Below are 16,213 nucleotides of genomic sequence, written 5' to 3' on the forward strand. Positions count from 1 at the left end.
CTTAAGGCCACTAAAGACCTTTAGCAAGATGCTCTGCTGGCTGTGACAGGGAGGCCTGTTGGTAGAAGTCATGGTAATGCAGGCAAGAGATTATAAGTATCTGAATTGCAAGGATGGGAGTATGTATGGAGATGGAAACGTGGACACAGAATGTTTGAAGAGAATAGTGGGCAGCATGTTGGACCGACTTGTGTGGAGTGTAAGATGAGGGGAAGCAGTCAGTGAGAACTCCAAGATCCTTGTGGGGCCAACCAGTTGAGAGCATTAATGATGGATTCCCTGCTAATGTCCTTTGTAAATATGTTTGTTTTGTACTGAGCTCTCAGCTATTCAATTTAAATCTGCCCCTAAACAAACTCACATTTGAAAATATAATGACTCATCCGTTCCAGCTTCTGAGGAAGACCTGCACAGGGTGAGCAGATCTGCCTGGGAAAAGCCAAGTGTCCTGGAGACAAGATCGGACTTGCTTTGTGAATCTGAGTAGATAAGGATGCTGAATACTGGCCTCATGGGAATATTATGGTCATCTACAGCTTGGAGACTGGAATCTGTCTTGTGGGAAAAGGACTTGCTAGTCTAGTTACTTTGCCCCAGGGAATCAGACACTAAGATTTCTCTTCCTACCAACCATCCTTGACCCCTCTGGGAGGAGGAGACTCATTTCTTGAGGAAGCCATACCCTAAATAAGAGTGCCTAGCCTAGAGGGCTTGCCACCCCTCGCTAGACATACCTGACACAAAATTCAGACTCAAAAGCCTCCTTACTTTGTTTTAGTATGATTACAAATTTGAAAAATGTAAAACCAATATTTCCATAATGAATGGCAAGTGGTTTACAATTGAAATGAATATTCTAGAATTGAAAGCCTATTACCCTTGGTAAGTTTCTTATAATCTCTTCACCTCACACCATTTAATTTTTTCCACTTCTTTTTCTCTTGAAACAAAACAATACCAAGGAGGCCACTCTTTGATGAAATTAAATGATGTTGAAAACTGAAGGCTGGGTTGGATAAGATCTCATTTGTCACCTTCTAAGCACTAAGCCACAAGGAATCTTTGGGGCCACTCCCCACAGCTCAGTGACCACTGCCTTGGTCTGAGGAGAAAGCCCTTCTTTGATCATTTGACTTTGTTTACCCAGTTTGGACTTCAGGGTATAATAAACCGTAATATGCCAGTGGTGTGGTAATGCTGGATGTTTTGTCTTACCAGAGTAGTTGATTATAATGCAGTGCTCAAGATTTTGCTTTCTATAAAAGGAATATTTGTACTTTTATGTGTTTGATACACACAGTGCAGTTTTCTCAAGTCCTGTTATTAAGTGGTTACATCCAGAAAGCAAAAACTATGCTGAGGTAGTATTTTATTGGTGAGCATCTAACATTTTCACTAACCATAACTGTCAGATTGTTCTGACTTCAGAGTGCCCTGACAGTAAAAATTATCCAGGAAATATGGCCCGTCATGGGATTGTCAGGAGGCTCATGTGAGGCCTCAGATGCATGGATTGCCTGCTTTCCCCTCTCCTCTCCCTGAGTATATAATCCCAATGCCCTTTTCCCTTAAGTAATTCAAACCCATCCTTAAAGAAGCTGGAAAATGACATAATTGTGATATCTTTAGGACCATCAGCATTTTTTAATTTAAAAATCAAATTTTAGAGTGCAAAAATTATGTCTCACTGGCATTGAGGAAGTTGTTTTTCATTTGGATCACATTTTTTTTTAACTTTACTTGAGATTACTTATACACCTAGATTAACCATTTTGGAATTCTAAGGGATAATTCTTAACCCGAATATCCTACACATCTTTATTTCTTGGCCTTTTACCATTGATGAGATATTGTGAATTTCAGGTTGATTATTTTAAAACCATTCTGAATTTCTAGTTCCCAAGCTCTCTTAACCTTTCTCCCCCCTCATTTAGTTACCCTACTTATCTTTAACTCTGTTTAAGAGCTTTTTACTTCATTCAGGCTGGTGCAAAATCTATTCTTTTCTCAATAAGGCCAATAAAACAAGTGATATATTCATTAAAAAATCAGATCCCAGAGGTAACTGTCAGCCTGGCCATTTATTTTCATGTTTCTCTTTAATGGTTTTAATATAATATAAAATCTTTAAAGATACTTTAATATTACTTGTGTCTTTAATATGGTCTTCAAAATCTAGGCATTTTCTGTGAATGTGGAGGCTAAGTTTTGTGTTATGAGAAGACAGGGTGTAGTGGAAGAGTTGGGAATAGAGAGAGAGTGAAAGCTTATAGCTGTAGGCAAGGGAGATGGGGTGGGAGGGCCCCAGGACAGTGTCTCCTAGGCATAAGGACAGAGGAGTCTTTATTAATTCACTCGTTCAAAATCCTCTCATGATATCTGTTTTTCTTGTTTGTGGAATGGCTTGGATTGTATTAGCTCTAAATAATTAGTAACTTTCTTTATCAAATGATACTGGTGAAGGAAAAGGTAGAATTGCCATCAGGTTCAATATGTACCTGTGCTTTGCCCTTCTGAAGTTCTAACTAGAAGGGAGGTTGTTTTCTGTGCCATCTTGGTGTCTGTTTGATTGATATATATTCATCCTGTCCTTGTTAATTTTCCCATTCATCAGATCAGCTTATCATATCAAAGAAGGAGCTCATTCAGCCACCTCCATAGTATTCAAGGAATCTGACACTCCCAGTAATCAGATTAATGACTGCAATACATTTTTTCATTCCAAAGTAGTTGGTATAGTTGTTCTCAATTTATTATAGGAGAGGAAATGATATAAGCCAAAGGCTCTTTTAAGATCCATGCTTCTTCCAACACCCAAGTTCATTTTAACAGATTATTGTGTCACAGTGTTGTTATGCTTTTATCTTTGACCAGAGTGTTTATTTTGAGAAACAATTATTAAACTGCATTAAAAACATACACAGTGTTCCAGTAGTATCTTGGTTACAATATTATAGGAAACTCAAACTGAGGCTGGATAAAATTGAACACATATTTCCATGTTAGACTTCTTACAATTTTGCTTGTTTGTATTGATTTCTTTTGACATGGACTTCTTTTATTGAGCACCACTGTTTTTTTTTTTAAACTTATTCTCTTTCTCTTTTTAAAATCCCCTTCCTATAGCTATATGTGCTAAGAGCAATTGTAAAAGGAAACCAACTTATATTAAACCTGCCCGGAGTCAAAATGTAATCTAACACCTGTAGTCTGCAATTTGTCATCACTTCATGGATACTTTTTTTTTTTAATAACAGATTTCCTGAGTTTTGACCTTAGGATACTGTATAATCCCAAAAAAGCAACAAAACTAAACCATAGTTTTTAATAAGTCTGATAATGTTAGGATGTGAAATTACAACCATAAGAGCCAATTGAAGTAACATCATTTAAAGTTAGAAATAGTGCTGAGTTGTGTACCTGTGAGAATGTGGTTTGCCTGTAAAAGTGAATGATAAAGTCAAGAGACAAATCATAATGCATGTGTAAGTTCTCCTACCCGTAGTGTCTAAGATCTACCTGGGTGGATTTGGCTCAATTAAGGATGTTTTTAACTGTAGGGTCTATTCTTAATTTTAAAGTGAAGTGCTTTGTTATTGTTAGAAGGGAAATCAGAGCTAGTGTGTTTCAAGTGCAATTCATATAGTATGGGAGTTTTCAAACTTTTTGTTCCTGAGACTCTTTATAACTAAAAAGGATCCCAATAATTTGTTATATATAAACAGATATGTGCTATATATATACATATATATATGTGTGTGTGTTTTATATATATATGTGTGTGTGTTAACATATATAACACTAATATATATATATATATATGTTTATATATAGTACCATGTTAGAAAGGAATTCTTAGAAACTTAGAAATGTTAGAAACTTAGGAAAACTTAGAAATGTTTTCTAATATAAAAATAATTGTGGATAATATGTGAATATATGGAAATGACATATTTCATATAAAAACATAGTTCTAAAAAGGAAGAATACCAATATTTTATGTATTCTTGCAGATATTTTACTCTCTTTTAATGGAAGGCAACTAGATTCTCATAATTGCTTCTGCATTTAATATAGTATGTGGTTTTAGTTGAAGCCAATGAAGAAAATCAAGCCTCAGACAGACATGTAATTAGAAAAGGAAGGAAAATTTTAATAGGCTTTCCAGATAATTATGAAACTCTTCTTTGATATCCTAGTAAAAAACTTTACAAGTGCCAGTTTCTAAAAGATTAGTTGCAAAGTAGAATTGATCTGCAGCCATATTGGTGAGTACTTTGTACTTTGTTGCCTTATCCACTGGTCCACCTTGAACTTTAGATGGATCTCTTATCAATTAATAACTCTGCCACATCATGTATTGATCACTTGGAAAATACTGGTTTACTCATTTATGAAGAATTCAGATACCCTGACACATTTGATTGTATAGCATATTTAAAGTGAAAAATAAAATACTGTGTTACATCACCATCAATATAATCATAAAGATCTTTATGTATCACGAAGCTGCTAAGTTTATGATGATAGTTATGTTTTTCAGAATTCTATTTTTTGCTTGTAAGGTCAAATTCTATCATTGGCAACACATACTGTAAATTATTTTTCTGAAGTGACAGGTTCACTTCACTTCTAAAAAAAATGTCTGCCAGATACCTACATCTGAATAACCACAGTTTGTCTGTTAGTTTTTCTTTTCAAGTAAAAATGATATTCCATGACAAAGGTGACTGCCCCAGCCTACCACCCAAACAGTAGCCACTCCACTGTTCTTTGAGAATGTGCATAAGAGGTGCCTTCTCCAGACAGCCAGATCACATCAATATGTGTAGAAGAGCTACATGTGAAGCTCTCATTTGCTCACACAGGATATTAAAAAGAAATACGATCAGGGAGCTGGTCTTATATAATTAATAAAGTGTTACTGCTTCATCAAGGATGTTCTTGCATGAAGCAGCATCTCTGTTCCTGGGAGCTTGTGGGTTGAAGAGTCAAGTGGCCACTAGTGCACTTGGGCACCACACAGGACTATAGGCCAGCAGTTTTCCCACTATTGCTTTTGCACAATGAGTACAAATTCTAACACCATCAAAAAAGGTGAATCATGTCTTGGTTTTTCTATGAAAATAGTTTTGATGTGTGGAGTCTTTTGATGAGGTACAGGAATTGCCCAGGTGTCCATGTGACACATTTTGAGAACCATGAAAAATGAAAGTCTTCCTATAAGGATGCCCAGCTGTATGTATAGGTGTCACCTTAAAAAATTATGACCTTGAGGTTCAATTTCATGTGACAAAACCTTTGCAGTTACCTTCCATGTGCCAGGTGCCGTGTGAAGACAAAGGTATATGTAGTATATGGGTGAAAGAAATTTGAAAAGTTATTCATAAACATGCCCATTTGTAGTCCCACAAATTTTGGGGTGAAAGGACAGATAGGTTTCTGAATTCATTGCTGATTTTTGTTATAAGAATATTGATAGAAAAACCCATGGGGCATATACTGATTCTTAAATCCTCCACGATTTTTTTTTAATGACAACTACTACTTATTGAAACTTTACTTATGATAGGAACTCTACTAAGTACTTAGCATATATCATCTCACCTAATCCTCTTAACACTACAAGAAAGATTTTACAGATTAACAAACACTTCAGAAAGAGTAACTTGCTCAGTCACAAGACTGCTAAGCAGTTGTGGTTTGGGGGTAGGAACTGGATTTAAAATCGTAACTTTGTATACCTAAAACTTCTGCTTACAACTTCTGTACTGTGCTATCTATGGACTATATAATGCCCTAGAATTTTTATTTCAACACAGTAATGGTAAAATTAAAAAGTATAACTTCTTTCATATACAAACAAGAAATAAATTTATAAGTTCGTGACAGCTTCATTATTTATTAAACAAGAATTTTGCTAAAAATAAATAACAAAAACAATAAATAGGTGTGCTGAGTAGGGATAATAGATATTCTGAAAATACAGAAGAGATAATATGGAAATAGTTCGATACTGTAGAACAAAGATGTACTGAACACTAGCTATTTACTGGGCATACGATATGACAATATGTAGCTCAGAGCCCAGTAGATGAGACAAATGCATCATAGTTACATTAATATATTAATAATCATTAGTGCTAGTGCTAGGTTTTCCCTGCTGAATGTGAACTCAAATTAAGAGTCTCTAATGCTGACTTTGAATAAAACAGAATACTTAGGGAGTAGAGCTAAGATGTTGAAACTTCCCTTACATGGTGTTTCCTACACAGTAAATTATTGAAATAGAAACATGTACTTGTTCATCTATTTAATAAGTTTCAGTTGAGTTATACATAAGGACTTTCAACCAATTGTTCTCATTGTCAAATGAATTTTTTATTTTTTATTGGTTCATTATAGTCCTATATCTTAATGGGATAAAAGGTGGTGGAGACATATATGCACACATCACCAAATTTTTCTTGGAACTTTTAGTGAAAGAATGTTTGCTTTTTTTTGGAACCAACTGTCTTATATATTATTGTCATAGATGAAGTGAACTTAAACAAGCCAAAATAATTCTGATATTAATACAGAATAAATGTAGACAAAAACCGTCTTGTCCATGTTCTTATCTCCCCTATCATGCCTTACCCATTAGTCCCTGATGCCCTGGGTGAGATTCACTCCTGAGCAGGAGTCTTATCATAGAGAGGTTTGTGTGGCCACCTGGGAGACTGTTTTAACCCACTACCATGTTGGATCCACCACCCTGTACAGTCACCTCCTTAATAATTTCTCATCTTCTCTATATAAAAAGACCACAAAGTCTTGGTTTATTATAAGTAATCTACTTCACCCCATAATGATACAGTGAATTATATACTTTCCTAAACTTAATCATTCAAGATCTTACTTCCTTCCCTGCAGGCAAGAACTATTATATTTTACACATGGCTCCCAGCTGGTTTTCATTGAGGCCTTCAAAATCTATTTGAACGCTAAGAGCTCTAAGAAGAGCTGCTTTATCTTTCTTAGTCAGGTTTTGTCATGGTACCATGAGGTTCTTTTGTTTTCAAGATTTTTGGTTTTTAAGGCAGAGAAACAACATGTGTTCATATTATAATTGTGTTTTGTGACTGGGCAGGGAGCTTTGGGATTTTATTATGTAGTTGATGTCTCTTTTGAATATATTTACAATTTTGCTTTCCGCATCACTATTTTCATGTACATTTGTGTACATATGTGTCATATTTCATCCCAGGGAGATTTTAGCAAATAAATAAAGAGGAACTTATTAGACTTTTAGCTTTCATTTATTTACATCCTACCCATAACTTATTTATCAACCCTTAATGTTGGGTATAGGGCTTCTTATTGAAAAGCCTTGAAAACTAATAGGTTTGATCATTGTAGACACTTCATAAATATTTGATGAAGGATGCAGTTTTTTACTCTGTTTAATCAAGGTTGATTGTTTTCAATATTATTTCTCTTAGATATGATAGCACTGTGGATGAAGGCAGCCATAAGTTAAATGCAAATTAACCATTTCTTTGAGAATAGTAGTGCCAACAGAAGTCTCTACTTTCATGGTAATGTTACTATTTGTGATACCTTGGTGAAAATCTAGTAAAGTATTACTAGCAGAATTTTTCTTAATTCATGTGTGGATATATGAATATTTTCTTTTCTTTTTAATAATAATAGAACTTAGCTGGATACGTTGGTGCACACTTGTAGTCCCAGCACTTGGGAGGCTGAAACAGTAGGTTTGCAGATTAAGAGACCAGCTTCAGATAGTAAAATTCTCAGCAACCTAGCAAGACTCTGTTTCAAAATAAAAAATAAAACGAGTTGGGGTGTACCTCAGAGGTAGAATGCTCTTGGGTTCAGTTCCCAGTACCACAAACAAACAAACAAATCAATAGTAGAATTTTCAAACTCTGGTTTTGGCTAGATCAGATTATATAATCACAGCTCACTGTGTGGCTTCCCACCGCGCTGATGGTGGATGGCCAGAGCTCCACCTTGTCCTGTCCTGACGCCTCTCAGTTATCGGTCCTCTCTAGCACAGGGGAGCAACAGCCCTCTGTGATGCTGGAGATGCTGTGTATCTGCTGTCCGACAGGGCAGCCTAGAAGAGGCAGAGTGGAGCTTTGAAATGTGGTTAATGTGGCCAAGGACCTGAGTGTTGCTTTTTTCAGTGTCAATTAATTTAAAGATAAAGAGCCCATGTGGCCAGTGGCCACATCTTGGGCAGCACAGCTCAGAATGCTGACTGCTTTCTGTCCTCCCTGTGCACCCTGCACGGCGCATGTCCTTGCTTCCCAGCGTCTCCCCTCACTGTTCCCTTTCTGCAGCGTGCTCTGTGCTATTCCTGCTCCTCTTTGTGCTCGGCCATCACTTCCTTTAGGCCTCTACTCCAGCACTGAGTCCTTGGGGACCCTTCCCCGAGTCCTCTGATCTAAAATCTCTCCCCCACTGCATTGCCCTATTATTGCACATAGTATTTATTACTACTTGATATTTTATTTATGGTCTGTCTCCTCTGCTCTAGAGAATTTGTTCAATTTTTCTCTTATAATCTTGCTCAAAGATGGCAGGAAAACAAAATGTTTGAAGGCATGGGCTTTAAAAATCAGACAGATCTGTTTTAGAAACCCTTCTGTTACTTATAAGTTATGTACCCTGAACCAATATGAATTCCAGTTTTCTTATCCTAAAATGAAGGCTAAAATGCTCACCTTCAGAATTACTGTTAAATAGAATAACATAGTGTTTGACTCGTAATAAGCTTTACATGAATGCTAGCACCCATTAGTATTATTGTTATCATTATTATAGAAGCTACTTAAATATTTCATGGAAATGGAGGCTATGAAAAAGTAAGAGATTTTTTAAATAAATCTTTCAGGACTCTTTACAGAAACTATCAAAAATAGATTTATTGACTGGATTAATTTATGCTCAACTGTAATAGAGAAAAATCTAAACCAAAATAAAACTAGGATGAATTGGTGGGCTTCCCATATGCACAAAGGTCAAGAAAAAAAAAGAAGACATGGCAATATTTACAAAATGATAACCTTTTGTTATTTGGGAAAATCACAGAAAGAGAAGTGTTGTGCCATAGGAATAGATAAGGGCCATTTGTGATATATGTTATGTGGCTAATAGTTTCTATACAGTAAAATGCATAGCTCTTAAGTATACAGCTCAGTAATCTTTGGGACATGTGCAGATCCCTTAATCACCACCCCAGTCAGTGTAGAAAAATATTTCAAATGTTCCAGCAGGCTCATTCCAACCCCCTTTCACTCAAGTGACTTTGAAGGCAACAATTACGCTTGCAGGTTTTTCTTTCCTTCTTTCTTTCTTTCTTTCTTTCTTTCTTTCTTTCTTTCTTTCTTTCTTTCTTTCTTTTATTTTTTTGGTGGTACTGGGGTTCCTGGAAATCCTTCTACCTCTGTGTTACACTCCCAGACATTATATATATATATTTATTTTCTTTTTTTCTCTTTTTTTGGAAACAGGGTCTCTTAAGCCAGCAAGGCTGGCTTAGAACCCACACAATCCTCCTGTCTCTGCCTCCCAAGCGCGGGGATTACAAGCGTGCGCCACCACGCTCGGCTATTTTATTAATTTTTTGCTTTCATATATTTCTTTTTTTTCTTCTTGACTTTCACATAAGCAGAACCATAGTGCCTAGTCTTTTGCTCTGTCTTTTTTCACTCAACAGTAAGGCTGTGCTAGCCACCCTCCTTGGTGCGTGCGTCACTCGTTGGTTTCCCCCTGCCTTCTGTCTTGTCAGCACGCCACAGTTCATCCATTTTCTATGACACTTGTTTTGCTTCTAGTTTAGGGACTTTATGACTAAAAGTGGTGTAATCCTGCCGTTTGGTGTACAGAAACACACATTTCTGGTTTCATATTGTGTATGTATGATCATTTTAGTAGATGCTACCTATGAGGCTTTTCCCCCTCTTTACTGGGTGAATTTTTTTTAATTTTTTAATTTTTGCAATACTGGGAGTAGAACCCAGGGGCTTTCTACCTCCGGGGTATATTCCCGGACCTATTTTATATTTTATTTGGAAACAGGGTCTCACTAAGTTGCTGAGAGCCTCACTGAGTAGCTGAGGCTGGCTTTGAACCTGTGCAATCCTCCTGTCTCAGCCTCCCAAGCGCTGGGATTACAAGTGTGTGCCAACACGCCCAGCTACTGGGTGAATTTTGAAAAGGGAAAGGGACAAAATTGGAAAGGCTATGGGCTTGGGCGGTGCTACATAAGTAGTTGTGATGCTCAATTAAACATAATTTAAAGAAAAAGCCCAGAATACCATAATATGACATGTAAAGAGCTAGTTAGAGAAGAGGATGCCTCTTTTCCACTGGCAGGCATTCTCTGTCTTGGTTGACGTAATTAGAATTTTATGACTTAAAAAGTAACCAGCCAGAAATATATGCCTGAATTGTCAGATGAGCCCAGAAATATGACTGGTTATATGTCCACTTTCCAGGAACCAGTGACAGGATCCTTGGGGCACATGCTGGGGTCAGAGAGCAAACTTGATTGATTCTTTTTAACTAAGAGAAAATTGGGAGTAGGCTCTGAGAAATTCAGGCAGAAAAACTAGAATTCAGTTAAGAATCCTGTCCTATGAAGCAGAAGCCAAGAGACTTGACATTTTTTAGTCAAGATGTGAGAAAAAGATGACTTGGTCCTGCCTTTTAAATGAGGTTTTAGAAGAGTGTTGAATTGATTTTCCTTTCTAGGGAAGACCATCTTACAGACATTAGAATCTATTTTTGCACAAAGTACTTACTCTACTCAAAAAAATACTGCATGATATTAAGAATTCTTAGCAATTGACTAGATAGAAAATCATGAAGTTCTTTTGCAAGAAATTATTATCTAAAGACAGTAATTTCTTACCTGGAGTAATTAGAAAATTTGAGGGGAACAAAAATAACTAAGGCAAATAAGAGACTCTTGATTTTAGATATTATGTATTTTTGTTTGTTTGTTTGTTTACAGAGTATAGCTGGGTATGTGGTGGCACATACCTATAATTTTAGTACTTAGGAGGCTGAGACAGGAGGATCTCAGGTTGGAGGGAGACCTATCTTGACAACTTAGTGACACTCTATTAAAAATTTAAAAAAGGAGCCAGGTGTGGTGGTGCACGCTTGTAATCCCCACGCTTGGGAGGCGGAGACAGGAGAATTGCATAGGTTCGAAGCCAGTCTCGCTGGCTTTAAGAGACCCTGTTTCCAAATAAAAATATAAAAAATAGGTGTCTGGGAATATATCCCAGAGGTAGGAAGGGTTTTTAGGAACCCCAGTACCACCAAAAATAAAAAAAAAAAATGAAATGGGGCTGAGATGTAGCTCAGGGGTAGATCTCCCCTGAGTCCAAACCTTAGTACCCCCCATGCACAATGGAAAATATAAAGAAAGAAGAAAGAAAAAAAAGAGTTAAAGCCAAAGAAAAGTAGCAGTATAAGAGAAAAAGTTTGCCTCTCTTGATAACTTGTAAGGCAGTTTCAGTTTAGAGATGCTCATTGTGAAATTTGAATTGTTCTTTCCTTATCTGTTAAAAGATTCTAGAATGATCACTAAACCTCCTTTATGTAGATATTATCATGCTATCCAAATAACTATTGTATATTTTCTGACCAGAAACTACAACTCTACTTTCTAGAAGATTTTTCTAGCTATTAGCTTTCTTGGCAAACATCGTCCTAATCTTCCAGTGTCCCAGGGAAACCCACTTTCTTAAACCAACAGCTCCCCACGCTTAAGGTTTTCAGTTTAGAGAATCCTCCAGTGATGCTGCATGTTTAATTTGTTCTTTATCCAGATATCCCCTTTATGAAGAACTCTTAAGATTAAATTTAATTTATCCATATACAGGTTTTATAACTGCTTCACACCACACACACACACACACACACACACACACACACACACACACCCCATTCAGCAAGTGGCAGCTATTATTACTGTTCTTTTTCTGTTTTCTGTTCAGCCTTTCTGTAAATGCCATGGCTATGCTCAATTTTAAGTAAAGGGAGGTGAAGTAGTCCAATTGGTTGAATCTAAGGAGAAGAACAAATGCTATCATGCAGAAAGATTATAGTAACTTCAAAGTATAGTTTTGGAAAATCTCTTTAAATCTAACCAGTGCACAATGGAAAACCCCTAAAGAACCAATCTAATTATTCAATTAAATGGAACCGTTATGCTGACTTTTACTACAGAAGGCAAACATAATTTAGAAAATGGGGCATTTTAATTCTCTTTTGTTTTCCAATTAGCACGATTGCTCTAATAGGGAGTACTCGTGCTTGAGTCGATGTCTTGGAGCATGCATTCTGTACCTCCTTTCAGGCTTTCTTCCACTAAAAACTGAAAACTTCACCTGCTGACACAGGGGCCTATTTATTGCAGCACTCACACTACCCACATTATGGCCTCCGAGCAAATACCTTCCCGCCATCAAAGCCAACGTGACCAGCGCTCACCCACCGCGCTGCTCCACTTTCCCTGGCAGGGATAATTAGGATATCGAAGTAACGGAGCTCTCATGTTTTGCTGATGCCAGCTTACCACAACAGACCACATGGGTTTACTCTTAGTTGGAAGTGGTAAAGAAAATTCGAAGAACAGATTTTAATTGGTCAACATTATTTGGACTTGAGCGCCACTGTTTTATGGTCCTGTGTTTTAGACTTCCTTCACCACCAGCCATGAGCTTATTAGGACAGATCTTCTCACTTTGCTTTTGGTTATTGTTTGGTGGGGATTATTTGTACAAATTTATACCTTTTCTCTTGATCATAGCCTGTTTCATTTGCTCTAGTGTTTTTTAAATTCTCCATGAAAGACTGACCTTTTCACACTGAATAGGAAAGTAGTTTTTTGTAATAGACTGCCCCTTGCCCTAGAGACTGGGATGAATGACAGAGATTTTCTTCCCCCCTTAACTACTTGCTTTGACACTAATGTTTCTTAGCTGAAAATAAGAGTAACATAGGGAGTGGTGGTAGGAACGGTGGTAGAATATGGCTATAATTGGTTCTTTAATGTAGCTAGACATGCTTGCTTTACTGATTGGACTGACTCCCTCTCCAACTCTGGAAAACATTTAATTTGTGGCTTTAAGATAAAAGATTGCTGCCTAAAATACAAGAAAATAGTAAAAGGAGAAATGTGTGTGTTTTAAAGAGTGAACTCACTATTCCTAAAGGTCTTGGTAGGATGCAGGAAGTTAGGCATAGTGGTAAACACCCTTGGAGAAGACTTTACATGTTTTAATAGGGGTGCTCATAGCCTTTGAATTCCGTGGTATAGCTAGGGTTGGGAGGTATGTGATGTTCCCTCTCCCCTCTCTATGAAGTCCTTGTCACGAGCCTGTGGTGAGAGCAGTCTTCCCACCTCACTTTCCTTGGTCAGACTGAAGAGGTTAATCAATTAATATTAGAATGAGAAATTGTTTCATGCAAAGGAGTAATAGTAAAATAATGATGATGATCAACAGTAAATTTGCCTAACTGGTGTTTTGTTTCAAGAAAACCTTGACGTTAGAAAATGTGCACAAAATTGGGGATTAATCAGTTCATAGTGATACTTACAAAGTTTATATGTATGAGTATAAAATAGACACTTAAAATTCATAATTTAAGAGATAGTTATTTTAAGTACTGCCATATGTATATATTAAACATTGTTTAAGAATCAAAGTCCAAATTAAAAAAATAAAGTCATTTCTAGTTTTACAAAGGATTGGTTTTTCTGGTTTAAGCACCAACTATTACTATATAATACTTGAATAATTATGAGGCTGGTGAGAATGATTATCATCTATTGTGCATTTCCTCTAAGCCACAGGTGGGCAAACTATGTCCATGGGCCAAGTTCAGCCTTGTTGGAATGCAGCCAGACTCATTTATTTGATTCTGTTGAGTAGAGATGATTAGCAGCAGCAGAAACTGTGTAGCCTAAAATATTAGCTACCTGGACCTTTACTGATAAAGTGTGCCAACATACACACACACACACACACACACACACACACACACACACACATGTTATACCATTCGATCCTTAGAATATCCCTAGGAGTCAGTTTCTTACCCTTTTAGAGATGACAAAATTGTGGCTGAAAGACACTGAGTGAGTTGCCCAAAGGAACCCAGCTAAGTTCAAGAGTTAGGACTTGAACCCATGATGTCTGATCACACAACCTAGTTTCCCTTTGTGTCCTGTTTCTTTGTCATTGCTTTTCAGAGGCATGGCATCTCTTGGTGTGGTAAAGGCACAGGAGACTCCAAGTCAGGTTCTCTGAGTTCAGGTGGCCTGGCATACCACATGTCTTACCTTCTTGTAGCTCAGGATTAAAGTGCCGTAGAACAAGGCTCTTATGAACCTCTTATTACATAGATGAGATTCTGAATCTCCAGAAATATTTTAGGCCTTCTGAAGACCTGACTTTACACATGGCTCTGGTCTCCACACAGTAGTTCTACAGAGAAAACACATGTTTCAGAGAGCTGATAGCTTTTAACAGGTAAAATCCTGAGTCAGATGTTCATCTTTTCCCCCCTTTTTAATTACCAGGTCCTTCATAGACAGCAGTCGCAGCCAACCAAGGAGAGTTCCCCTCCCAGAGAAGAAGCGCCTCCCCCACCTCCTCCAACAGAAGACAGTTGTGCCAAAAAGCCCCGATCTCGTACAAAGATCTCCTTAGAAGCCCTGGGGATCCTCCAGAGCTTTATTCATGACGTAGGCCTCTACCCTGATCAGGAAGCCATCCATACCCTCTCAGCCCAGCTGGATCTCCCCAAACACACCATCATCAAGTTCTTCCAGAACCAGCGGTACCACGTGAAACACCACGGGAAGCTGAAGGAGCACCTGGGCTCCGCCGTGGACGTGGCCGAGTATAAGGACGAGGAGCTGCTGACGGAGTCCGAGGAGAACGACAGCGAGGAGGGCTCCGAGGAGATGTACAAAGTGGAGGCGGAGGAGGAGAGCACCGAGAAGAACAAGGCGGCACCCGCTGAAATCGACCAGAGATAATGTGAACTCCCAACAGGCAAAGCAATACAGCGGTCCAAGGATTTTCTGTTTTAATTTCTTTACAATATATTTTTTTTGGTTTTGGCTTTATTTTTGTGGTTTTATGTCTGTTTTGTTTTTCTTACCCTTTATGACATTTCTTTGTTGCACAGGATACACCTATAGACTAAATAAAGTTCAGTATTTCTGAATCAGACATCGCCTTGGCAAAGACACTCAAGTGTTACACTTTTCCAGTTGACTGGACCATAGTCATTACAATCACAGGAGGCTTTCTCCATCATCCTTGCGACACGATGGGGGAGACACAGAGAAGTTCCAGGACGATAAGGCCGAAGAAGTCAATGAAGGAAGCTACGAGTGTGTGTATATGTATATGTATATATCTCTATATTTACATATATATATTAAAATTGCATGGGACACAGAACTTTACAATCCGAAAGAATAGACTGTGAAATGAGTTCTTAAAGAAAAGACTTGTTTATGTATTAAAAAAAAAACCACTTCACAGTGAGTCGCTTTGGCTTTTTGATAAACTGCGGCCTGCTCTCAGGGTGGGGTGACTATTTTTGAATTCCTATTTATTTTTTGTGTTTATCCCTGATTTCTTTTAATTCTATAGCTTCCTATCTGGCAGCTTAATGGGTAATTTTTGAGGTATGTATTTAAATAATCGTCACTGCCAAAAAATTTAAAAAAAAAGAAAAAGAATAAAGTGAAAAAATCAGGGCGTATTAAAACAGTACAAGTCAAATTACTCTGAAAGATACAATGCACATTTAAAATGATTCAATAAAATGACTTGTTCCGTCCCATTATTCAGTTTGTCATTACTGTAGTGAACAGATACATTTCTGTGGAATTCCAAATCCGTGCAGCTGAAATTCAGTGCAAAGAAAACTTGTCCATTAGCGCAGTCTTGATAAATGACATTTTGATGTTGGACATACGGAATTCATACTATGAGCCACATTTTGTTGTGAAATTTACTTACCTGCTTGTGGCCTCAAATCTTAAAATTATTAAGCCTGCTCATTTAAAAGTTGTTCATTGTTGCTGTTTTTGGTTTTTTTTTGTTTGTTTGTTTTTAAATAGAAAATAGTTCAATGTAATGTTAAGTTAGAAAAGAAGTTACTG

General features: G+C 37.3%; 1 protein-coding gene across 2 annotated transcripts in view; it reads left to right on the forward strand.

The window, feature by feature from the left end:
* Window positions 1-15,188, forward strand: part of SATB2 (SATB homeobox 2) — a gene marked incomplete at its 5' end in the record, with an annotated part of 179,088 nt that extends 163,900 nt beyond the window's left edge. For both annotated transcript variants that reach the window (XM_080719979.1, XM_080719978.1), the window contains one exon: window positions 14,612-15,188. In XM_080719979.1, coding sequence (XP_080576105.1) covers window positions 14,612-15,073 — 462 coding nt within the window. In that variant the 3' untranslated portion in view covers window positions 15,074-15,188. The remainder of the gene's footprint in view (window positions 1-14,611) is intronic.
* Window positions 15,189-16,213: the final 1,025 nt, after the last annotated feature.

The sequence above is a fragment of the Muscardinus avellanarius genome (assembly GCF_963383645.1).
Source record: "Muscardinus avellanarius genome assembly, chromosome: 2".
NCBI lineage: Eukaryota > Metazoa > Chordata > Mammalia > Rodentia > Gliridae > Muscardinus > Muscardinus avellanarius.